The following is a 27623-nucleotide window of genomic DNA, read 5'->3' as shown; positions in this document are numbered from 1 at the left end:
ATTGTACTTCGGAAATGCTGGGGTACCACGCCAAAAGGTTAAGTCGAACAAGTCGAATCCAGTATTGATTTTATTGTTGGCTTTTGGCGAACTGCTATACGAAATAAACAAACACTGATTATCAAGGCAGTGGGGGACAAATTCAACAGAAACACAAACATACAGATATATTCACATATAGGACGGGCTTCTTCACAGTTTCCGTTTACTAAGTTTTCCCAAAAGGAAATAATTGACCTTCAGTAAACGGGTGTGATGTCTTTGCAATCATTTGACTGACAATGTTGCCGTTTTTTTTTACATCTTCTGACGATCTGTGCCCTTTGTTGAAAGCATGTTTCTGTTGTGATAGAAATGATTTCAGTTGACAAAGTTTATCAAATCTTAATTTGCCTTCGAACTTATCAAAGTGTTTATGCTGTGAATTGTAGTTCCACTTGATATTGTACTCTTTGAGAACAGATATTATCTGAATCTGGCATTTCCCACTTGCATTTGCTTGACTCTGGATTACAAAGTAGCTATCTTCCCAACGTTCATGAAATGTCCTATTTTCATCCGGTACTTTCCGTGTTTTTTCAGAAGCCATCTTGATGGAGAGTGATTTTACTCATCGTGTTTTTGTTTTATTATCACGCATAAGTCCGCGTGCATCCAATTCTAACTGACAAGGAATGAAAATGGGAATTTGTTAAAAAACAATTAGCATAAATTATATTAATTATATATATATATATATAGATATACATATACAGGCCCGTAGCCAGAAAAAATTCAGGAAGGGGGGAAGATAGGGAGGCGGAGGAGGGGCACCAAAAAAAACCGTTTCTCGAGAGTAAAAATAAAAACGGTCTCAGTGGGTACTTGCCTAAAAATTGCCAGAAATGGGCACTTTTTTGAATATTTTTCTAAAATTGTTTCTGCTTACATTCTGAAATAATTCGGGTGTCGGGGAATGTACACCCCCACCCAACTGGGTACAGGCCTGCACATATATATAAATAAATAAATAAATATATATATATATATGTATGTATGTATGTATGTGTATATATATATATATATATACATATACATACATACATACACACACACACACACACACACACACACACACACACACACACACACACACCACACACGTATATATATATATATATACATACATATACACATATTCTTTTCTCCTTGGAAATAGCGGGCCGCAGAAAATCGCTTGGCGGGCCGCGAGTTGAAAACCCATGGATTATAGTCTTACTTTCAACTCCTTGAGTTGCTCGCATAACTGATTTATATAACGTGCACTCCGGGAAAATACATTCATTATTGATGATATATGAAACGTAAGACATAATGGACAGTTCACCAGGATTTAAGTAAAATCTAAACGAATATAGACAAACACACATACAAATACACTCTCTTAAACATAAAAGTCGTCTTTATATATTTTAATATCTAGGAGAGGTCGCGGAGAAGTTCAGTGAGTTTGTTTACCAACGTTGAATTCTCAGTAAGCTAGCGAATACACCATAGACATTTGTAGCAGACGTAATTAACAGACATGATAAAAGTGTCACAATGTGGCAAGGATAGTACCACTAGGTACTATCCATCCGGTCAATCAATTCGCTGATCTCTTGTATGAATTCACTTATAGATTAATGTTTTCCAACGTAGACCACCGGCAATTTCTTCAAAATCCGGATTTTATTATGTTTTAATACATGATGTTTAGTAATAAGTAACGTCTGCGCTGGGATATTATCTTCCAGCCGAAATGTCGATCGTATGATAACCATTAAACCATGTCAACTGACCAGCTTTCACGATTATTTTAACAACAATAAAAGCAACATAATCATGCTCGACAAAGTAGGACAAGAGAACGAATTATTTTTCTTTGAGACAAAACGGTGATGCACGAACAAAGGAATAAAGGATTGTCTTGTTAGCGAAGAATATAATGTGTCGGAGAACAATGAGGTTAAGAACGAGGACGGTCGGTTTTTCAAAGAGGACATAGATTGAAAATAGCTTTTGAAATTTAATGATGTAAAAAGCTAAAGTCACTGTCCGGAGAGGGACTGATAAGGATGGGCAAATTTCATTTAAAACACAGCACTGTTTATTTGAACTTAAAGTAATATTCTTACACGCATATAGAACTGTGCACAGAACAGCACACAGACACACACACACACACACACACACACACACACACCACACACACACACACACACACATACAAAGATGCACACACACAGACTCATGTACTCACCCACAAGTACACACATACACTTATATATTATCTATATATTTATGCTCACATACACAGACACATACATATATACTTCAAAGTGTTGTTATATGTCTCATATTATATATGTGTGTGTGCGTACAGTTGTATAGGGTTATACATAAACATGTATGCATATATCTGTCTCTATATATAATCATTTATGTGTGTTTGTATACATAAATGCACGCACACACGCACACTCATCCGTGCACGCATACGCACATATATGCATTACATATTTATAAACATTAATACAAACATACATATCGCATACACACACACACACACCACACACACACACATGCAAACAAACAAACAGAAACGCAAATGTTGATTTGTGTGAAGTAATTGGTTTTAATAAAACTGGAGGTGTATCTTGCGACTGATTGTTTATAAACACTAGGAGAAAATCCAAATATATTAAATGAGAATAAATGCGAATTAAAGAGGCTTCACTATTGGCCCAAAACAGTTATCAAATATTTTGATAAAAGTTTTTTACAAGAATCGGTCAGCTATTCAGTAAACACGTGGCATTCTCATTAAATAAAAGCATATATAAACACATGCTTGGAGATGTGTTTACCTGTGTGTGTGTGTGTGTGTGTGTGCGCGCGCGCATGTGTGTTTGTATATCGGCCTGTGCGTATTTGCGTGTTCATGTGCATGGGTGCGCGTATCCACAAGGTTCATTCATATTTGTAGTGTCCCTCAAATCCCGTCAAGTTCAACTTTGCCTTTCATCCTTTCGGATGGCAAGACCGTTTGCACGCCAGGCAAAATGCTTAGCAGCATTTTATCCCTGTTTAGGTGTCTGACTTCAATTTCCGCCGAGGTTACATATAATAGAAGTATCTTTTATCATTATTGTTGTCATTTTACAATTGAGTTGCATTTTACTTCATCTTCCGATCGGGTCTCAACCAGAGACATAGAGCGCGTATATATGAGATGGAGAGAAACTTCCTGAGAATGTGGGTGGTTGATGTCAACACAATTTTTAAAGTCTCATAGAATGTTGGGTTCCCAGAGATCTAGTCAAATAATTTGTCAGTACTTGTCTTGATCATTCCCAGGGCACCTACAACAACTTGGATGGTTTTGGTTTTAATTGCCACTTGCTCGATACCTGGATCTCATGGTCTTTATACTTCGAAAGTTTTCAAATTCCTTTGCAGACATATTTATTATTATTTTTCTCTATATCACAGGTTTTGTTGGAGCTCCTGGAGCCTTGCATGCGTAGCAGGCTTACAACCTGCAGCCTACGGTACCATGCTATCTATTCTTTTCAACTACACAATACTTTCCTGATTATTTTGGCTGTGCCATGGAGGAAAACATTTTGTAACAGCTCTACTGGAAATTCTATTCCAATTTCCTTTATATTCCTCTTGATGCTTTCTGATACTGTTCCGAAGGACCCAAAAGTAATTGGCACTATCTTCACCTTCATTTTCTATAACTGGGCCATTTCGTACTTAAGAGGATTGTATCTATCTATCTTTTCGCCTTCCTTCTTGACTATTCGTATTTTTCTCACGCGCCGCAGCTACTCTCTTTTTTGTCTTTTCCTTCATGTCGTGGTGTTTGATTCCATCTGCCTCAATATGTGTGTGTGTTTATGTATGTTCCCCCATCACCGCTTGACAACCGGTGTTGGAGTGTTACGTCCTCCTGACTTAGCGGTTCGGCAAAAGACACCAATAGATTAAATCTTTAATTAAAGCTTTAAAAAGTTTGACTTAAACCATTCAAGGCGGCGCTCCAGCATGGCCACAGTCAAATGACTGAAACAAGTAAAGGAATAAAAGAAGAAAAGAATATATATATATACTATGTGTGCATACACACACACATATATATATATATATATATAATATATATATATACTATGTGTGCATACACACACACATATATATATATATATATACACAGACATGCAGGAAGTTAATAGACACCTTTAATTTTCAAAATCTTTTACTTATCATAATACGCAAAGCGAACAACTGAAATGTAATCGATAGGTAGGATTACATACTTTAGTATTTAGCCGAAATTCCCTTTGCAGTTTTTAATTCAGAAACTCTTTTTGGCATTGAAAGGATGAGCTTTGTGATTGTCGTTTATAGAATTTCTGCCCACTTTTCACGCAACAATCGAAACAATTCATCTTTAGATTTAGGTTTCTGTGGGGTTTTTCGTATACCTCTATCTAGTATGCTTTGTGTGTGTGTGTGCGTGTATCTGTCTGTCTGACTATCTGTGTGTATGTGTGTGTGTGTGTATATGTGTGTGTATTTCTCAAGTCCTGAAACTCGCAAAACAAATACTACTTAAAAGACAATATCCATTAATACTAATAGACAACGTGCCAAAGTAATAAATATCCAAGAACTAAGTAAAACTAAAAACGCTCCAGATACATCCAATACTCTAACCTTTATTACAAACACAACCCAAGAACCACAGAGGTTTACAATATTTTCTACCCAATATCACACCACTAAGACAAGACCTCAAAATGAAACAAACATTTGAAATACACAAAATAATCAAAAGTAAAAGACAATCTAAATCCCTCAAAAATTCCCTACTTGCGCTAAATTCCTTTACACAATTTCCACACCAACAGTCACAAAGTGCGGCTGCCCCAACTGCGGGACTTGCACCAACCTTATTGAAGGCACAACATCCAAATTCAAATCAGGACAGATTTTTACCGTAAAAAATCATTTTACATGTTCTTCAAGGAATTTAATATTCGCTCTCAAATATCAAGGATGTAATGAAGATTACATAGGTCAAACAAAGGTTACCCTAAGAAATAGACTGACCATTCACTAACAACAAATACGAGACCCCAGTACTAGATAAATTTCGCTGAGCGGACACATAGTCATATGTGCAAAAAATAAGTCCCCCAAATTTCAGGTGTTCCCACTCTATCTATGTTCAGTGAATATCACAGATGAAACACGGATAAACAAAGAAAATACTTTCATACGGAAATAAAAACCGAGACTTAAATTTTAACAGAGTACATGCACAAATAACTATTCACACACAAAACTCATTCTGCTATTTAACATAAGGAACCTACACAGCTAAGAACCCAAACTTTAGCCACTGGACTACATAAAAACGACTCCTGTCCATTCCCTCATCCGGCAGATTAAATTTAGAGTACTTTGATTGTAACTCAACCGTGTCGGCCTTCATTTTAGGTGCAAAATATACAGTCATGTGACACTGACGCACGGACTTACAAAACGTACAAAAGTTTCCAAACTTAATCACGTGTCTATTCTCTACAAACACTTGACAGAAAACTTACAGAGCATTAATTGTTTGGTACAGTCACGAGACATGTTCAGTCAAACGTGTCACCCTTAACTCACGACGCCGAATATTGTCATATGGACGTAGCAGAGATCCTACAAAAATTTCTGAGATCAGTCATGTGACCATCCCCTACCAATCAAATCCTATTCAAGACAAATACTGATTTGGGCCATGAACTCCCTATCAAGATAGGCCAAGCTTCAAACACTAGTCAGAAGCAAAACAGCTGCAACAGAAGGCACTTCTTTCAATTTAACTTTTTGAAAATCAGTGTAATGTGTGAAACCGGTTAAATCTTTAAATATAATAATAAAAATAATTTTTAACTATTATCAGTGCATTTTCAACTTCTATTTTTTACTATATTTCTACCTATGAGGAATAAAATTGCCTTGTTTTCTATATCGATATATGTATGCATGTATGTATACACCATTTACTTACGTATACTTGTGCGTATTACATGAATATATGACTTTTTACGTTCTAGTCGAGGACTGTCAGCGTGTTATTTGCCTGCAAGGTAAAATTATGTGTCATGGTATATGATGGAAATTGAATGGTTGTGGGTATTGATGTGACGAATGATTAACTTATTATGTATCGATATAGTAATCAATGAAATGTCAATAAATAAATGTATCGTTAGCAAATGAAAAGCAATAAGCTCTGATGTTATGACTGATTCCTTGCGTCGATGACGATAAAGATGCCGATGATGATGATGATGATGATGATGATGATGATTATGATGATGATGATGCCGACGACGACGACAACGACAACAACGACGGTGATAGATGGCGATGACAATCATGATGTGGAGGAAAAGTGGAAGGAGTAGGAGTAAGTGAGGTAGGATCATGGCGACAAATGATGATGATAAAGAGTGTCAAGGATGAATAACATTATGATGATGATGATGATTGTGATGATGATGATGATGAGGATGAATATAATGATAAAGAAAGCATAGTTGCTAGTTCGATGACGATGATGATGATGGTGATGATGATGACAACGACGATGACAGCGATAACGATGGCTGACGAATAGATGAATGATATTCTAAGCTTTAAAAAAATTGGTATTTTTTTTTCTGAGAAATTTATCGCGGATGGGGATACAATCAAAGAAAACTGCCCGAGACAAAATTATAGGCATTTCCTTCCTTTTTCTCGGCCTCCCGTAATATATTTCTATGAAAGGAATCTGAAATATGTTTTTTAAAAAGAAAAGCAAAGAGAAACAAGATTCAACAATATACATTAAGACAGGGAGGGAGAGTCTTATGAACGACACAAAGTGACAGGGAATATTAGAGTGAGATCTAGAGAGAGAGAGAGAGAGAGAGAGAGTGAGAGGGGGAGAAAGAGAGAGAGAGACACACAGTCAAGCTTAAAAATGGCAACCATTTTGTTAATAATGACGAATTGAGGCAATAACGCAATAACGTAGCATAAGCATCACTCATATCTAACATATATACATATATATATGTATATATATATGCATGTATGTATATACACATGTAAGTGTAAGTGTATATATGTATGTATATGTATATATATACATATATATATATACATGCATATATATATATATATACATTATATATATTTAGACATATACCTACATTATATATATATTTATACACAACATATGCATATACATTATAAACGCATGTATACACACACGCACACACACATATATACACACGCACACAGAAGCACCCACATACGATCGTTCGTACATGCGCGCACATTTATATCTACGAGGATCATTATTCATATACATTTTATAAATCATGTATAAACTTGTGCACTGAGGAACAAGTATAATTCATTCATGAAGTGATAAACATTATATATTTTCATACATATATATATATACACCCTTGTTCTTTTTACAACCCTACGTATACAGTATGTACATTCATATGCATACATCTCGCACACAAATGCACGTGTTATGTACCCGTGTGTATCATGAACGTACGCATTCCATATTTGTCCCGTACACATATATCTGTGTATGTGTGTGTGTGTGTATGTGTGTATACAGGGTGCGACGGGAAAATTGTCGCCATTTTATATCTTTAATGTCGTACGTGCGCATTTTTTGTTTTTCCTTTTGTCGACTACACAGAATAGTAGAGTTAGTTGGGCACCGTCTGCGAGGAAAAGAGCACCGTGACACAATTTCGAAACGATATGCTGTACTACTAGACTTTCGCGCCGGAAGCTTCAATATAAACATTTCAGACTTTTCGGGTTTCAATCTGAGGACAATGCATGTACCGAGAGTGATAAAAATCAAATATCAATGTCATGGTGTTTGGAGTGATAACTAGTGATGGCGACGTTATACCTCCATTCATCATCCCACACGGCTCCGACTCAACATAAGGGCCTACATGAAGTGCCTGGAGAAAGTAGTGCTGCCCGGGGTCAAGAGGGTGGCTGCTGGAAGACCTGTCTGGCAAAACTATTCTACACTATGCCAAGCAAGCAGAAGAACCCAGTCATGGCTGTCAGACAATTTCTGTGACTCGTCACCCAAACATCAGGCCATCTAACTCCCCAGACTGCAATATCCTTGATTATTATGCGTAGGGATACAGTTAAGCGAGAGATCAACAAAATTCCCAATAAGACCAAAGATGGCAAGGATTAGGGCAGCCTAAAGAAGGAGAACGTCCAGAAGTGTTTAGGAAGATTTCGAAGTCGTCTGGAAGCCGTGGTTGAAGACAATTGTGATTTTACTGAATAATTTTACTCTTTAGCATTTCTAGATATTTTTTCTGTGATTTTGGTAAAATATATCTTTTAAAATGAGATATCTGTTATTTTCATTTTTGTGTAATTTAGACCACAATGAATTCACCGCATCCGGTGTGTGTGTGTGTATATACATATATATTTATATACACATGTATATGTATATATGTATGTGTGTGTATATATACATACATATATATATATATATATATATATATATATATATATATATATATATATATATATACACATATATATGTATGTATGTATACACACGCATACAATGCATACTTCAAAACATTCATTCAACCTAAATCTCTCTCGATAGCACACATACACACACACACGCACACACACGCGCTCGCACACAATAACACCCCCACGCCTACACAGACACACACATGTATAATCATGTGTATAATGTGTATGTGTGTGTGTGTGTGTATGTGTGTGCGTGTGCGTGCGCATGTGTGTGTGTTTTGAGAGTGTGTGTGTGTATAAGGGGAAAAACAGCGAGAAATAGGTAGCAACAGTACTACAGAGTAAAGTCTATTTGTCAACGTAAAGTGGTAGTAACACCGTTCTAATCAGGACTGCCCCTTTACGCTGTCAAATAGACTTTATTCTCTCTCTCTCTCTCACACACACACACTCTCTCTCTCTCTTTGTATATATATATATATATAAATCAGCCGAAATTGCGGGGATAATATGGTTCTTGACTGAAGATAGAAAACTTCGAATGACCCGTCCTTGTTTTCTTTGTATCGTCTATCTGGATGTTTCGCCCTCCCTTTTTGTATCACCTAGTTGTCCAGATGTTTTGTGTTCTTGTCCCTTTGTGTTTATATATATATATATATATATATGTACATTCATGTACATATACATACCTACATACATGCATACGCACACGCACACACACACACATATAAAATATCATTATACTTAATATCAATATTCTCGAAAATACACGTTGATACAACGATATGAAAACTATTTAAATTTCTCGAAGTTCTGAAAAAGGATATTGGGATTTACCTGTCATGTATGGGGATTTACCTGGTATATCTGCTCTGCTCACATTTGTTGGTATCTTACTTGAACATTTAGCCAAATTCTTTTAATACTGATTTCTTTATTGATATCTACCAGGATTTTTAATCCCCTGTTTTCTCATGCACATACATAGGTACCTAATATAAAGATATAGACAGGTAGATCAAATATTAAAATATTTTAGTTCAAAAATATTTTAGATCAAATATAAAAAGGTAGATCAAAGAGAAGTGGTTCAAAGTATAGCGTACGAATAACGAAGAATAAAAGTAGTGCTTACAATTCCCAACAGCTGTTTCGGTATTATTTTGTTGATACATTCTTAGATTACATAGTGATAAAAAAATATGCTATCCTTAGGTAGACCTTAAGCATATAAACAGACAAAATCAAAATAGAAACAGGTAAAGCAGAAATAGAAGTCGACTGGTTTCCAAACAACCATGGTTGAGTAAGTGAATTTTTGTAAGATTCACTACAATTTATAATGAAAGCGGGTCAGAAACACACACACACACACACACACACACACACACACAACACACACACACACACACAAACACACACACACACACACACACACACACACACACAAACGCACATTTGTCTTTATTTCAATCAATGAACTGCGGCTATGTTGGGGCACCACCATGACGGCTTTAGCCGAATCAAACCGATACTTAGTTTTTTAACCTGGTACTTGTACTATTGGTTTCTTTTTGTCTAACTTGTGTTTAGGTCGATGTACACAGACCAGCGTCGGTGGTCAAGTATTGGCGAGAGCAAACTCAATCGCACGCTCATACATTCACAAACACAAACAGATATAGACACACACACGCACGCACACACACATGCACACACGCACACATATACACGCATAGTTTCTTTTCAGTTTCTGCGTACCGAATTCACTCACAAGACTTTGGTTATCACGACTCTGAGGTAGAAGGCACTTCACCAGAATAAAACGGAATGGGTCTAAGCCAAGATCCAGGTGGTTGGGAAGCAAGTTACCACACAGGGACGCCGTATATATACATAATACATATATATACATACATAAATACATGAATATATATATATTCATATATATAGAGATTGATAGATAGATATGTATATGCATGCATAGATATATATACGTATATGTGTATGAATATATATATATATATATATATCATTAATGGTGCGAAACCAATTGATTGATAACTGATGAAGAATTAAGGATCTAATAATGAAGAATTTGGGATTTAAGTATGTCTTTTTTAGGAAAATGTTACCTGTACTACATAACACATTTTAATTGAGATTTTCATATGTATTTCATTTTAATAATAAACAGTTTCGTTTCGTTGCTGTTTTTGTTGTTGCTGTTGGTGTTGATGCTAGAGCTGGTGGTCGTGGTGACGGTATTAGATCTCCGTTGTATTATGGTCGTTTACTGTTGAACGGTACAGTATGTGTATAAAAGTGTAGGTATGTATTTGTGTGCGTGCTTGTGGATGTGCGTGAATATACATACACACACACACGCACACACACACACACACATATAGATATATATGCGTGTAATGTAAACAGACGCCAACACAACACAACACACACACACATACATATATGTATACATATATATAAAGATATTTTTAGGTACTGATAATAAATAATAACAACGGTATAAGTGGCCAGTAAGCATAACGCTGGTACTTCGTCTGCCCTCAAGTATAATTAATACACACACACACATATATTACATGTACATATAATTTTGATTTATTTATATATATTATATTAGTCTCTGGGTTCTGTATATTATTTCACTATTTTTTTTCACTTTATTAAATTCCATTTTATTTCGAACCTTCATCAATCATATAAAAACTAAGTAAAATCCCGTCTTATATTCTTGTGACAATACAAAAATGATACAAAATAATACGAAGAGAAATGGCATCCGCCACTCTTGCAGACTGTGGAGAGCGAGCGTCTGTGATGCTGTTTAAAAACACTGTCCCCGTATGTCTTCCACTACAAGATTAATGGTTATCGTAACAATTATTAATAATATTATTGCTCTTTGTATCTTCATCACCTCAACATCAGGACCCAAAACACCACTATGCCCACCACTACTATCACCGCCATCATCATAAGTATTAGTAGCAGCAGCAGCAGCAGTAAGGGCAGCACTTGATGCCAGTATCCACAACAGCTCCAGGTCCTGTAACATTAAGCACTTTTAGGTGCAAAAATATTAAGGTTTTTTTGAATGATGAACAAAATATATTGCTTTCTCTCTTTCTCGCTCTTTCTCTCGTTCTCTCACATTTTTGTTTGTCTTTTTTCCTCTCTCCCCCATTTTCTGTATGGTTCTTCCCCTTCCCTCTCATCCTTCGTCCTTGACTTTATTCTCTCTCTCTCGCTCCCACTCTCTCTCACACACACGCTGTTTACTTTCCCTTTCACTATCACTCTACTGTCTTGTCACGCACTCACGTTCAAACGTACTCATTTACACACACACACACACACACACACACACATACACACACACACACACACACACACACACACACACACACAAGCATTCGCAAACACGTACTCACACACAGACACACACACACACACACACACACGCATGCATGCACGCATACACGCACGCACGCAGGCATATTATTATACAGTCACATACAGCACCGAACCTAACAAAAATCGTTAGCGAAAACAGTGACCTAGACACAGGACAAAGAAACATATGAGGTAAAAGAATGCCATTCATCTTTTCACCTTTTAAGGGATAGTAATGTCTTGCTAGATATCTTAAAGATAGCGTGTGGCTTTAGAAACAGGGAGGAAGGAGCTGGAGCTGGTCTTGGGCAGTAGAAAACAAAGAGTAAAGAATGAAATATATTGGCAAATCACATTCTAAATGGTAACTACATAAATTTTACTATGACTAATGACTATTAATCCAGATAGAAAATCAGTAATTTAAATTGCTAAAATACTTTTTTCTCCTTGAAGAAATGATGAAGTAAAGAGGGAGAGAGGAAAGGAGGGAAATCGAGAAAAGAGAATACAGGATACAAAAATACTAAAATGTCCGCCATTTTTTCTGTAAAATTCTTTCATCAAAGTTGTCAGTTCTCGACACTAATAAATCATTGAGTATTTTTAGCCAGCTGTTTTCATATTTGCTTTTTTTAGTGGGCAGTTCAGAATAAGTTATTTCAGAATGGGATTCAGTAGTTTTTAGTTAATGTGGTTGGCGCGTGGCTAAATGGTTAGGGTGATCGGTTTACCGTTGTAAGATCGTGAGTTCAGTTCCCGGCGACGCCTTGTTTCCTTGAGCAACACACTTTATTTTACGTTGCTCCAGTCCACTCAGGTGGCAGAAATGAGTAGCACGCATTTAAGGTGGCGAGCTGGCAGAAACGTTAGCACGCCAGGCGAAATGCTTAGAGGTATTTCGTCTACCGCTACGTTCTGAGTTCAAATTCCGTCGAGGTCGACTTTGCCTTTCATCCTTTCGGGGTCGATATATTAAGTACCAGTTACGCACTGGGGTCGATGTAATCGACTTAATCCGTTTGTCCTCTCTGTGTTTAGCCCCTTGTGGGTAGTAAAGAAATAGGTATTTTGTTTGCCGTTACATTCTGAGTTCAAATTCCACCGAGGTCGACTTTGCCTTCCATTCTTTCGGGGTCGATAAATTAAGTACCAGTTACGCACTGGGGTCAATGTAATCGACTTAATCCGTTTGTCTGTCCTTGTTTGTCCCCTCTATGTTTAGCTCCTTGTGGGCAATATAGAAATAAGAAATAAGAGTAGCACTCGTATATCAAAGGACCAGCCTTGTCACATTTTCTGCCACGCTGCGTCTTCCTAAGAACTACCTTAAAGGGTGCTCAGTCACTTACACATTAATTTGATGAGCAGACTATTCCGTTCCTTGGATCAACTGCAACCCACGTCGTCGTAATCGACGGAGTGGCGGGTAGTGGGGAGAGGAGATATATTATAGAAAGCCACAAAACTCTAGAATTCGTCGCGGATAAGTAACTCGTATAGACGTATTGGGTAACAAAACACAAACACTTATTAGCAGCAGACGAAAATCACCCAGCAGCGAAATCATGGTTTCTGTGTTTCTGTCCACCATCAGTAGCATCTATATCCAATCAACCGCATGCTTAAGTAAATTTCGTTTCTACCGATATAAGAAAACCAATGATTAATAAATGACTGGTGTCGTAAAAAGCTGGCGGCTTAGATAGTAATAATTCTTTGTTATCGACGGTTGTAGTATTAGAAGAGAATAGCATTCTATATGTTCTGTTGACGTAGATGTAGTGTAGAAAGCCTCAGCACTGCAGTTTTCGCCATGAGAAAGTATCTCGAATAAATGCACAGTGCTAAAATGCACAAAGTATACCAGAAGCAGAACTTGCTAAATCCGGATTTCTGCACTTTTGCATGTCCTCAGTAGCAAGTATTCCCTATCAACTGCATGCTTAGAAAAAAATTGCTTCTATTGATATAGAACAATGGTGATTAATTAATCACTGATGTCGCAAAAAGCTGGCAGATTGGATAAAAAGGCATTAGCGGCAGTAGGGGCGGTTTAGATAGCATACTGTATATCTTAACTTGGATATGCCAGCGAAAGCTTCAAAAGCGCGGCATTCATAAAGAAGTCATAGCATTTTTCTTTCATTTATTTGAATAATGATCTCTCATAGTATCTCAGAGTTTGACATTTTGCTGTGTTTAGTTCGATATATGGTAATTAGTGATCATATCACCTCCGTACATATGAAGAAACACTGGCGCTGTAGCCTAAACCTGCGCTACAATCGGACGTCACAAATAATTTACACAAATTGTGTTAATCGAATTAAAAGTACGACAACATAGTATTAACGAGAACAGCTGGCATCACTTCCGGGCACAGACATATCGGTGCATTATTTGGCGAGAGGTTCTTGTGGTGCTATATTCTGTCACATGAACGTAATGTTTTACATTTTCAATGTTTTTATACCCTTTTTTCGATTTTAAATTTGTTTTGAAAAGGTTTTTTTTTTATCTGAAGCCATGTGTTGGAAACTAATATTTTCATATCAAAGAAGAGTCAAAAATAATTTTATGCATGTTGCGAAAGCTACAGACCGTTGAAATGAACATTTCTGGGGAACGTAAGCAAACATGAACTGCTTTGAGAAAAAGAAAATTAGGAGAAATATTGGTAAACAATAACCAGTAAATCAGTATGTTCCTAGGTTTTATTAATATTTCTAATTTTGTCAGTTAAAAAATTTACTCGTTATATAACGTAAATCCTCGAGTATAGTGCGCCTTTGAGTATAATACGCAGGAGATTTTTAGGGAGCTGTACCTCTGAAAAACCTAAATATTGTGTATAATACGCACCCCTTCTCTAACTTGAGTCAAAACGTCCTTGATTTGTAAAAATCTATACGGTAGCGTCATTTATTATAATTGTATATATAACATAATGCAAACGTGTAGCTTTTTTGTGCATTTTGTTTGCAGAAAATAAAGAAGTAACAGTAATAACAGTCATAACGTTTAATAAATGTTGCTTATTATAAGTTATGGATGATTCTTTTATGACTTCATTGCTTTCAGGCTAAGCTTAAGGTATTTTCGCGCCCGATATCACAAAATGCACCTTATTAAACGTTGCCGGACGGCAAATAGGGACTCGGACATTGCTTAGAAAATATTTTTCATTTTTAACCTCGTATATAGTACGCACTAGGGATTTTGACCTTTTAAATTTTGGGGAAAAAATGCGGATTATACTCGAGGATTTACGGTACGTGATTATAAAAGTACAGATGCCTTGTTTGCAATTCCTTTATAATTTTCTGTATTTTTCAGTTGGTGTAATGACAGTGGTGACTAAAGGAAGTTGTACAAAAAATTAGAGAAAAATGCTCTCATCATTGTACTGGATGTTATAGATGGGAGAAAGAAAAGCACATAAGGCTGCCCTGGGAATCCCTAACATCACACCTGTCCAACATATTTTAAGAAACACATACACATGAAAGGCAGCGTTGGTTTGGTTAAGATATAAAATCATGTTGTTGACAGACGCATTGATATCTGGGAGTTTCATTTGCTTCTGAATCCCATAGTCTTAGTTAATATTTCAGAGTTAACTCCCTTCAGCAAGTATTTTCCGACAATAACTGTGGTCGACCTTTCTGCAGGAGGTAAATGATATATGGAAAATCTACAAAACCTCGTTGTATGCATATATATAGATGTGTGTATGTGCGTGTGTATGTGTATGTGTGTATGTGTGTGTGTGTGTGTGGTAAGTATCCTGCTTCTCAAATACATGGTGCCAAATTCCGTCCCTACATGACACCTTGGGCAAGTTTTTTCTAGAATAGCCTAGGGCCGAGCGAGTGGATTTGCTAGATTAAAACTGAAAAAAGCCCGTCGTATATATATATATATATATATATATATATAATATATATATATATATACACACATGTCTTTGTGTCTGTGTTTGTTCCCACCCTTCACCATCGCTTGACAGCCGATATTGGTATGTTTAGGTCCCCATGACTTAGCTGTTCGGTTTCAGAGTTCGATAGAATAAGTACCTCACTTACAAAGAAAAAGTCCCGGGGTCGATGCTCTAGTATGGCTGCAGTCAAATGACTGAAGCAAGTAAAGAATATATATATACATACACACACACACATACATATATATATATATATATATTTATTATATAGAAGGAGCTCTGAGTACCTTATTTACTGTGGTTAACCCCGAATCAACCCGGGACCTACATATATATATATATATCTATATATATATATATATGTATATATATATATATAACATATATACATATATATATACATATCTATATCTATCTATCTATCTATCTATCTATCTATCTATCTATCTATCTATCTATCTATCTATCTATCTATCTATCTATATCTATCATCTATCTATCTATCTATCTATCTATCTATCTATCTATCTATCTATCTATCTATCTAGCTAGCTAGCTAGCTAGCTAGCTCTGTATATATATATATATATATATATATATATATATATATATATATATGTGTGTGTGTGTGTGTGTGTGTGTGTGTTTATGTACATACATTTTATATCTATTGAGAGAGGGAGAGAAAGAGTGAAAAAGTGCTCATATATATATATAAGACAATGTCAGACAAACAGACGACCGGCAGACAAGCAGATAGATGAATTGGTAGATAGATAATACGTCATATTACAAGGCTCAGGCTTGTTATCTGTTTATTTATCTATCTATCTATCTATCCATCTGTGTGTGTGTGTGTGTGCATGTGTGTCTGTGAGTCAGTCTGTCTGTCTGCTTGTCTACCTTTCTGTTCATCTGCATCTTTATATCTATTTTCGAAATGACACCTCATCTAAGGTATTCAGCATTAAAACTTGTGCCAAAAACAAAATATCTATTTTCTGTTGTACCACTTTAAAATAAATTTGATATTGCATTATTTTCTGATATTCTTTTCCTCTGATCGTTACGACGACTGGTTGCCCAAGTGCCACACACAAACACGCAGACACATAAACACACAGACCCACTAACGCCAATGCACATATAATAACGCTAACACATACGTCTTTGTAGGTATGTGCGCGTACACGTATGAGAGTACATAATTTTGCTGCTTTCAGCCATTTAAGTCCTTATGTGCTGTCAGGAGCAACATTGTAAGTGCTTAAACCAGTGGTTCTCAACGAGGGTTTATATAACCTTTGACGGTCCATATAAGATTTTGTTGTTAAAATTTATCTACAATAAATCATTTGTATATTTAGAATACACAAAATATTTCAATAACTATTTTTACAATTCCCAATTATAATTATCAAAATATAGGATTTTAAAAATATTGAATAGCTATGTGGGTCTACCAAAGTAAAATACAATTCAAATGAGTCCATATGTTGTTGAGGAATAATGGTTTAAACCTCATGCGCTCGAGCATATAATACATAAAACCTTTCAAACTAGTGCCATAAAGTTTTTCTTACACATTTACAACGGCTCAACTGCAAAAAAATTGTAGATGGTTCATAAACTTTTGGGAAAATATATTACCAGGAATGTATAAACTAAGTACCAGAAGACTTTTGATAAAGTTTTCCCCTTACGTAGATACTGGAAAATATTAGGCTTAAATAAGATATCACCAACAATGATACTTAACCTTTCGTAAGTTGCTTTTAATTCTGCAGATACTGACAAAGGAGAGAATTATTAAAATTAGTACTATCTGCAGTAGAAGACAAATATTACAAAGCGTCTCCCGCTCTGCACTACATTTCCGCTTAATGCCAACATTTTTAGCTAACGTATTAATCCAGGTTTGCTTCCAATACAAAAGGCTATAGAACAACAGTGAAGCACCTATTGTATATGGATGGAATCAAGATCTACTTTACAGATGATAAAGAATTAGAAAATCTACTGCAGATTTACTAGAGGCAGGGATATAAAATTAGGATTCAAAGATTATATTACGGTGAACTTAAAAGGTGGTAAATAGCTCATGCAAGATAAAAATATATAAACAGAATTTTACGATAAAGAGATTTACAAATGCTTAAGAATCAATGAACAAAACTAATTACAACACACATGGAAGAAAAGTTTAGCAAAGAATATTATAGTTGCATTTGATTAATTCTTATAACAGCACTTTTCTATCTAATACGTTTTTAACTTAATATTTGCATGCTGTTTGTTATAGCTTTATGCACTACGAGTTCAACAGTTAAAAACGATTCATTTTACATCTCGTAAAATTTCTAAATTCAAACGACGTAAGCAAAATTAAGGAAATTGATATCCATACTGCAGCGACACCAGTAACAACTTTTAATTGTAGTATTAGCATTTGGACTTCAAAACAAAAAAGAGATAACAACAACAACGATAAAAACAATAATGGCTTCAAATTTTACCACAAGGGTAACATTTTGGCGGGAGGGGATGAGTAGATTACATCTAGCCCAGTGCTTCACTGGTACTAAATTTATCGACTCTGAAAGATTTGAAAAGCTAAGTCGAACCCGGCGGAATTTGAACTCAGAAGGTGAAGACAGACGAAATGCCGTTAAGCATTTTTACCAGCGAGCAAACGATTCTTAATAATAATAATAATAATAATAATTAATAATAATAATAATAATGCCGCATTTAGACCACCTGCTAAAGATTCTGCCAGCTTACTTCCTTAATACGAATGATAATAATAACGATTATTTAAAATTGATATAATATAATAATAATAATAATAATAATAATAATAATAATAATAATAATAATAATAATAATAATAGCAGTACCAGGCAGTGGCTCTCATGGCTTCTGATCTTAACTGATTGGAAGTGTTATCATGTACATGTTTTGTCTTGGTAATAAAAGATGGGCTACAGCAAAATTCTGCTCAATACCACAGATTTGCTTGTCAGTTGTTGACCATTAACCAGTTGAGCATGTCCCTTAGTGGCTGACGATATGTGCATCTCTGATCACGAGCAGAAGTAGTGGGGGGAGCATCATAGCCATGTGTTGAGAGGGATTCTTTGGGGTTTGAATAGTTCACCTCTGGAAACATGGGTGGTTCTTTCAACATCCTTAAACAACCCTTATTCAGGGACGACGTTTGAGCGGGATGGGCTACTCAACCTGAAGAAAATTTAACTGGGCCCCACCTGCAAGTTCATGTGCTGTTTATCTTGATATGAGATCACCATGTCGCGCACATATGGTTGTGATGCATGTGCCTGGTGTACCTTTATCAGACGGGTAGTCATGATGGGTATATTGGGCTTCGTATAGTTTACCCCGTGTCACTTTATGGCATGAACTGCTCCTCACTCAATAATAATAATAATATCTACATTGATACTATTGTCTTGGTATAAAAGATGGGCAAATATGCTGCTCAATACATCAGATGTACTTGTCAGTTGTTTGGTCTTAATAAGTTGAGCATATCCCTTAGTGGCTGTCGATATGTGCATCTCTGATAATGAGCAAAAGTAATGGGGAGCATCATAGCCATGTGTTGAGAGGAATTTTGTGGGGGTTTGGATAATTCTCATCTGGAAACATGGGTGTTTCGTTCAAGATCCTTTTGTTCAACATCGTTTTGAGCAGGATAGGCTACTCGACTTGACGAAAATTCTAACTGGGATCCACTTGCAAGGCCATGCGCTGTTTATCTTGATATGAGATCACCATGTCGTGCACATATGTTTGTAATGCATGTGCCTAGTGTACCCTCATCAGACGGGTAGTTAAGATGGGTACACTGGGCTTCGTATATTTTGCCCCAATGTCACTTTGATGGCATGTACTACTTTCTCACACAATAATAAAGAAAACCTTTCTACAAAAGGCACAACGCCCGGAATTTGGAGGAGGGAACAAGTCGATTTCAATGACTCCAGTGTTTCATTAGTACTAAATTCATCAAACCCGGAAGGGTGAAAAGCAAAGTCGACCTCGGCAGAATTTGAACTCAGAACGTATTTCATTCAGCATGCTAACAATACTGTCAGCTAGCCGCCTTAATGGCAATAATAAAATCCTTTCTACTATAGCACAAGGCCTGAAATTTGGGGGAGGGACCAGTTGGTCAGACTGATCCCAGCAAGCAACTGGTGCTTAATTTATCGATCCCGAAAGGCAAAGTCGACCTCGGTGGAATTTGAACTCAGAACATAAAAAACAGATAAAATAACGATAAATATTTTGACCGGAGTGCTAACGATTCTGCCAACTCACTGCCTTATGATATAATAATAATAATAATAATAATAATAATAATAATAATAATAATGATGATGATGATGATGATGATGATGATGATGATGATGATGATGATGATGATGATGATGATGAAATACCTCGTTAGTCGGAATATTATTATCCAAATAAGTTCCAGTTAGTAATAGACTAGCTAAAATAGAAATGTTTAGACACGCACAAACACATGTATATATGCATACATTCATACACACACACACACACACACATATATGTATACATACATACATATTATTCACATATATATATATATATTATAAATATAATATAATATATATATATATAATATATGTATGTATTATGTATGCATGTATGCACGTATATATTATATATACATATACACATATATACATATATATATACATACATACATACATACATATATATATATTCACATATATATATATATATATATATATATATATATATTATATATATATATAATAATTAGTTTTTAGACGTAAAAGAAGTTAATTTTCACAGGTCTTTTCCATCACAATATTCAATTGAATGAACAGAATAATTGACCTGGAGTCTTTGGAGAAAACTTCCAATTGACACTTAATAGAAAATAAGTTTCTTGTGAAATTGAAAGACACTCCTCCACGCCCATTTACCCGCTCTCAATCTCAAAAAACAAGAAACAGTACAGATATATATAATATATATATATATATATATCAAATGGGAAACGCTGTATTAATGAGGCACTTGGCGTTTTCCCTATATAATTCTCTATGATGTGGTAACAGAATAAGCTGTGCTTTTAAGGTCTGAATATCATCATCAACATCATCATCATCATTGTTAATAATATTATTGTTGTTGTTGTTGTTGTTATTGTTATTGTTATTATTATTATTATTATTATTATTATTATTATTATTATTATTATTATTATTATTATTATTATTATTATTATTATTATTGTTTTCTTTGCACAGCTTCTAACGCTTGAAATGTACTACGGAGTCAGCTGTTCACTACAAATGAACTACGGTAACACCTCTTATTTTTCGAGCACCTTCTGGAGTATTCGAGCGATTCCAAGCAGTGCGGTTTTCTGCAAATGCTCCACCCTTATTGCAGTTTCTATTTGTTCCATGTACGTGTCAAGATTTTACTCACTGTTCCCAGGGCTCCGACAATATTTGGTACTACTACCACCTTTTTCATCGACCACAACTGCCTAACTTACCAAGCTAACCTGTCATATCGATCGACATTTCTTTCTTCCTTATTGTATACCTTGTTGTCAGCTGGGCATGTTATAGCTATGATCCAGCAGTTTGCTCTCTTTTTCAATTAGGACTACGTCTGGCTTCCTATTCTCTATCTCGTGGTCGCACTGAATCGTGAAATCCCACAGGATCTTTGCATTCTCATTTTCGATGATGCTTTCGGGTTTGTGGTCGTACCAATTTTTTGCTCTGACAAGTCCATACTTCAGTTCTGTATTTAAGAGATGAGGAATTATGTATATTATTTACATTACTTACAATTGACGGATATTTGTCCTCATCTTGCTTTTTGCTATGACCACGTTTCGGTTGATATACCCTTCAGTCTTCCTCAGGTGTCTTGGGGAAATTTCGAACCTGGGTTCTCATTCCTAAGGTATTTTTCGATGCTGTTGTTGTTGTTATTATTATTATTATTATATTATATTATTATTATTATTATTATTATTATTATTATTATTATCTTTATTATTTTTATTATTATTATTATTATTATTACTTTTATATTATTATATATTTATTTATTATTATTACTATTATTATTATTATTATTATTATCATTATTATATCATCATTATTATTATATTATACTATTATTATAACTACTATTATTTTTATTATTATTCAAGTAACTGCTTGGAATCGAACTCGGAATCTTAACCACTACTCCATATGGAATAGTGGTTAAGAGCGCGGGCTACTAACCCCAAGATTCCGAGTTCGATTCCAGGCAGTGACCTGAATAATGATAATAATAATAATAATAATAATAATAATAATAATAATAATAATAATAATAATAATATGATGGCGGTGAGAGAGCAGTTTCGTTAAAACGCCTGATGAAATGCTTAGCGGCATTTACTTTGAAATTCCACCTCGTGTGGAATCGCGCTTCATTGTTTCGGTTGTCGATAACGACAAAATAATTACTTGTCGTACACTGAAATGAATGTGATCGAATTACCCCCTTGCCCTGAAATTGCTGGCCCTGAGCTAAAATCTGAAATACTTCCCCTCGTCGTCATCCACATCATCCACAGTAGTAGTAGTAGTAGTAGTAGTAGTAGTAGTAGTAGTAGTAGTAGTAGTAGTAGTAGTAGCAGCAGCAGCAGTAGCAGTAGCAGTAGCAGTAGTAGTAGTAGTAGTAGTAGTAGTAGTAGTAGTAGTAGTAGTAGTAGTAGTAGTAGTAGTATAAAAGAAATCATTAGTATCATTAGATGCAGCACGGAATTTTGTCAGTAAACAGGTCGCGGTCTCAAAGCGCCGAAAATATTTTGACAAATTAAATTTAAATGTTAAGTGAATCTCACGGTTTTTGTGCGTTTCTTAGATGGTTTATAAACACCTTTCACACTGCAATTGTTTTCATTCCAGCACACGATCTCAGATCAGGTCACATGCCATGCAAGTACATCTCCGTAATTAGTATCATTATTTACTCACTCAGGTGAGTTAAATGTGCATAAGGTTTGTGTGTGTATGTATACATACAAGCACACACACACGCATACACGCACAACAGACACACACGCATATATATATATATATATATATATATATATATATATCTATATATATATATATTATATATATATATATATAGATATAAACATGTGTGTTATGAATCTATACATATACGCGCATGTATGTCTATATATTTCTTTACTGCCCACAAGGGGCTAAACACAGATGAGACAAAGGGATTAAGTCGATTACATCGACCCCAGTGCGTAATTGGTACTTAATTTATCGACCCCGAAAGGATGAAAGGCAAAGTCGACCTCGACGGAATTTGAACTCAGAACGTAACGGCAGACGAAATGCGGCTACGTATTTCGCCCGGCGTGCCTAACGTTTCTGCCAGCTCGCCACGGGTAATCATAACGTCTTGATATGATTTCACTCTTTTTGATTATTCAGTATTTATATTGTTCGATTACGTGGTTTGTTTTATTTATTTATTTATTTTCTTTTTTTTGTTATGCATAAGATCAGATTCTCGATCCATTGCTCTATGATGGTGTACAACACATTTCTCGTTTCATATTTCCGTTTTTATTGTTTTTTTTTATCAACATATGTTTCATGCAAGGAAGTTTATTTTGTATACATTCTAAGATGTAAACATTCCAGACGCAGATAGCAATCCTAGAAACAGATACAAACATGATATCATCCTCACGCCAACGAATATAAACGTACCACAAAACTGAATTGCAATTTTCTCACCTGACGATCACGCTATCGTGAAACACGAGTCGCGAAATAAAATATATACTCTGCTACATGTATGGTACATTCTTTTCTTATTTGCTTGATACTATGCAACGTTTGCTTATATATACATGCATATATATATATTTATTTATTCATACACTTATGCGCATATATATGTGCGTGTTCCTGTATGTGTGTGTGTGTGTATGTATGTGTGTATATATACATAGAGAGAAAGAAATGGAGGGAGAGAGAGAGGATGATATTGATAATGTAAATAAATAGATAGACGTGGGTGTAGATATCTCTAAGGTGTCTCTACAAAATTGATTTCTTTTAATATACTTCCTTATCACTAAACCTTTCTCCAGATTCAGTTTGTTATGTGACAATACCTAATTCTTTAGCGTGCATTCGTCGACATCGTAGCCTCTTCTTTTGTTGTTGTCGTTGTCGTTGTAGTTGTTGTTGTTGTTGTGGCAGGTGTTTTTAAATCTCAGGTCATCACTCATCAAGTAGATCTATCATGAAACATGTTTTAGACGTGACCACACCGACTTTGAAAACGTCATTTATCTAACACTCGATCCTCTAGTGGTTAAGTTGCTGTTAACATATTTAATATAGACAGTATCAAAAATCTAATTAGGAATATTTAAGTACTGATGGAAAAAAAACTCTCAAGATATTAATTAGCTTAATTATAGGTTTTCACTTGTTTCAGTTACTAGACGGCAGCAATGCTGGGGCTCCATCTCGAAATATCTTGTCAGATAAATAGGTCAAAGTACTGATACTTTTCTTTTTTGTTTTCTTTTAAAACTGGTATTTATTATATCGCTCTGTTTTGCAAAGCTGCTGATGCACGGGGACGTAAATAAACCAAGACCAGTTTTCAAGGAGTGGCAGAGGTCAAACTAATAAACAAAGACTCACTCACACATAGATGCACACACACACGCACACACACACACACACACACACACCACACACACACACACACACACACACACACACACATGTATGTATATTCGACTGGGCTCTTTCGGTTTCCGTACCAATTGCAATTATAGAAGAAAACATTTTCAAGAGACGTTGCGCAGTGGGACTGAACTCGGAACCATGAGGTGGATGAAGAAATTTCTTACCAGAGAACCGTGCATACACAAACAAACATATATATATATATATATATATATATGTATGCATGTATACAAATATATATACACATATATGAATGTATATATGTATGCGTATTTATATATATATATATATATATATATGTATGTATGTATGTATGTATATATATATATATGTATATTTACATACATATATATATCTATATAGATATAAATATATAGAGAGAGAGAAAGGGAGAGAGAGAGATAACCAAAAGGGTCTTCTTGACGTGATGTATGTAGTAATGTGTGCTTCAATATAGCCTTTTCCACAAAGACAAACTCATACACACACAGACGCACACACACGCACACACACACGCACAAACACACTCACTCATGCTCTCACTCAATCACTTCCTCACTCACTCACTCGCATATATGCCTCTGTGCGTGTATATATATATATATATATAGTTGAAATTTACAGAAAACCAAAAGACGAAGACAGGTGTAACAGTTTGACGTCCGGAAAAGTGAGAAAGTTTTTCACGTTTCCTATATATATATATATATAATTTCAACAATTGAGGGTAAAATTAATTAATTATTATCAATTTCACCAAGTATTCAGTATCAAAGGACCATTTAAGGCAAATTCAAATTATTCATTATATAAAAGGGCTTAGTAAAATAAATTACTTTGCCGCATACTGAACTCGTTAAAATAGCAGCTAAAAAAACTATTTCTAACACTTAAAGAAAACCTCTCTCATATAGTGTTTGCTCAATTCAACTCAAGAAAGTATGAGGTAGAGACATTAAAAAATCAAATGCAAAGGTTATTTGAGTACGTACGTTCAAGATTAGCCAAAATCGACCTTCTCTCATCACTCAGAATGCCCTTGTTTGAATTTGAAAACACTGAAAATGGGAGCATACCCTTTCGGCTTGTTATCGCTTCTGAGATCTTCAGAAGCGATAACAAGCCGAAAGGTATGCTCCCAGGGCATTCTGAGCTGATGAGAGAAGGGTCGATTTGGCTAATCTTGAAACGTACGTACTCAAATAACCTTTGCATTTGATTTTTTAATGTCTCTACCCTCATACTTTCTGAGTTGAATTGAGCAAACACATATAGAGAGTGTTTTCTTTAGTGTTAGAAATAGTTTTTTTAGCTGCATTTCTCTAACGAGTTCAGTATGCGGCAAGTAATTTATTTTACTAAGCCCTTTTATATATATATATATATATATATATATATATATATGTGTGTGGTGTGTGTGTGTGTGTATGTATATTTATGCATGTATGTGAGTGTATATATATAAAGTTATGAGTTAGATGTTATGCAACCGTCTAAGGAGTAAATGTATCCGTAGGCCCTGCAGGCGTATTACCTCACTATGTATAGGCCTTGCTAAAAGGTTTACAGTAGTTGTTAATTTAAGTGGTAAACCGTGGTTCAACATATTCAGATAAGAAGAGAAATGGAGCAATGATTAACAATTAAAAAACGATCATTGGTATTAAAAGGTCATAGGTTAATTGTAGTTAAAAAAACATTTACAGCTGTTTCAGTTTGTTATTTTTGATGTAAATTTGCATTTATCTTGTTCCAATTAACAAACATCGCCAGATTTAGAGTTTATCGGAGGAATATAGACAGAAGAAAAAGGAAAGGAAAAAATGTCCGTTAAGCTTTAGAAATTTTTGTGCTTACATTTTTGTGTCCTTTGTGTCCTTTAAGGTTCCACGTGTGTGTGTATTTCTGCAACTAGATGAATGGAGCAATAGGAAGGGAAAATGACTATTTGGTCAGAAATGTTAGTCGAAAGAGTTATACCTGGTAGTAATGTCCGGTGTCGTTAATTTTAATAAATAACACCGTTTGAGATCGCTAGATAAGTTCTTATGATTACAAATAAAAATTAAGGTTACGATAAAAATCAATGATTACAAATAAAAGGTTTCTCTTAAAAGTTTGAGCGTGATATACAGTATAAATTTATATTTAATATATTCATATTAAATCACATTAGATAATATATTTACATTAGATCAATGACTAACATACTAATTGCTTGGGCTGCCACTAACATAAACATGATTAAACGAGCGATTTAGCCTCTTCAAGCTGGCTGTATTGGTTTTTAATTAAATTAAGGAGTAGATACTTAGTTATATATTTATTATACCTTTTACGTAACCTAAATTTATACTGTAAATCGCATTCAAACTTTTAAAAGCATCTTTAATTTTTATCAAGGGAATTATTTGTAATCATAGGGACTTATCTAGCGATCTCAGTGTTATTTATTTCAATTAATGACACCGGATATTACTATCAGGTATAATTCTTTCGACTAACACTGCCGGTCAAATAGTCATTTTCTGCCCTTATTGCTCTATTCATCTAATTGAAGAAATGTACACACGCGTAGAACCTTAAAGGATACAAAATTCTAAGAACAAAAATGCAAGCCTAACGACTTAATGAACTTTTTCCCTTTTTCTTTACCTTTTCTTTTCCACATATCTGTATTCCTCCGATAAACTCTAAATCATTCTGATGATGTTTGTTAAATGGAACGAGATAAATGCGAATTTACTTTTAAAATAAACTGAAACAGCTGTAAAGGATTTTTAGCTACAATAACC

The 27623-nt window shown here is 35.1% G+C and overlaps 1 protein-coding gene and 1 long non-coding RNA gene across 2 annotated transcripts; one reads left to right on the top strand and one right to left on the bottom strand.

Moving 5' to 3' along the window:
* Nucleotides 1–208: 208 nt before the first annotated feature.
* On the bottom strand, nucleotides 209–589 carry LOC115215422 (general transcription factor II-I repeat domain-containing protein 2-like). Its single transcript, XM_029784583.1, has one exon. It carries the CDS (start codon nucleotides 587–589, stop codon nucleotides 209–211), a length of 381 nt encoding a protein of 126 aa, XP_029640443.1.
* Nucleotides 590–3564: 2975 nt separating this feature from the next.
* Nucleotides 3565–27623, top strand: LOC118764847. The gene is made up of 3 exons (XR_005000671.1): nucleotides 3565–3732; nucleotides 15957–15959; nucleotides 27613–27623. It is a non-coding gene; the product is annotated as an uncharacterized LOC118764847 (long non-coding RNA).

This window comes from Octopus sinensis, linkage group LG9, assembly GCF_006345805.1.
Source record: "Octopus sinensis linkage group LG9, ASM634580v1, whole genome shotgun sequence".
NCBI lineage: Eukaryota > Metazoa > Mollusca > Cephalopoda > Octopoda > Octopodidae > Octopus > Octopus sinensis.
The sequence above is the reverse complement of the archived record's forward strand: the minus strand, read 5'-3'. Positions and strand labels throughout refer to the sequence as shown.

Excerpts from the sequence above, each read along its gene's own strand:
- LOC115215422 (XM_029784583.1), bottom strand. The coding sequence starts at position 589 with ATGGCTTCTGAAAAAACACGGAAAGTACCGGATGAAAATAGGACATTT.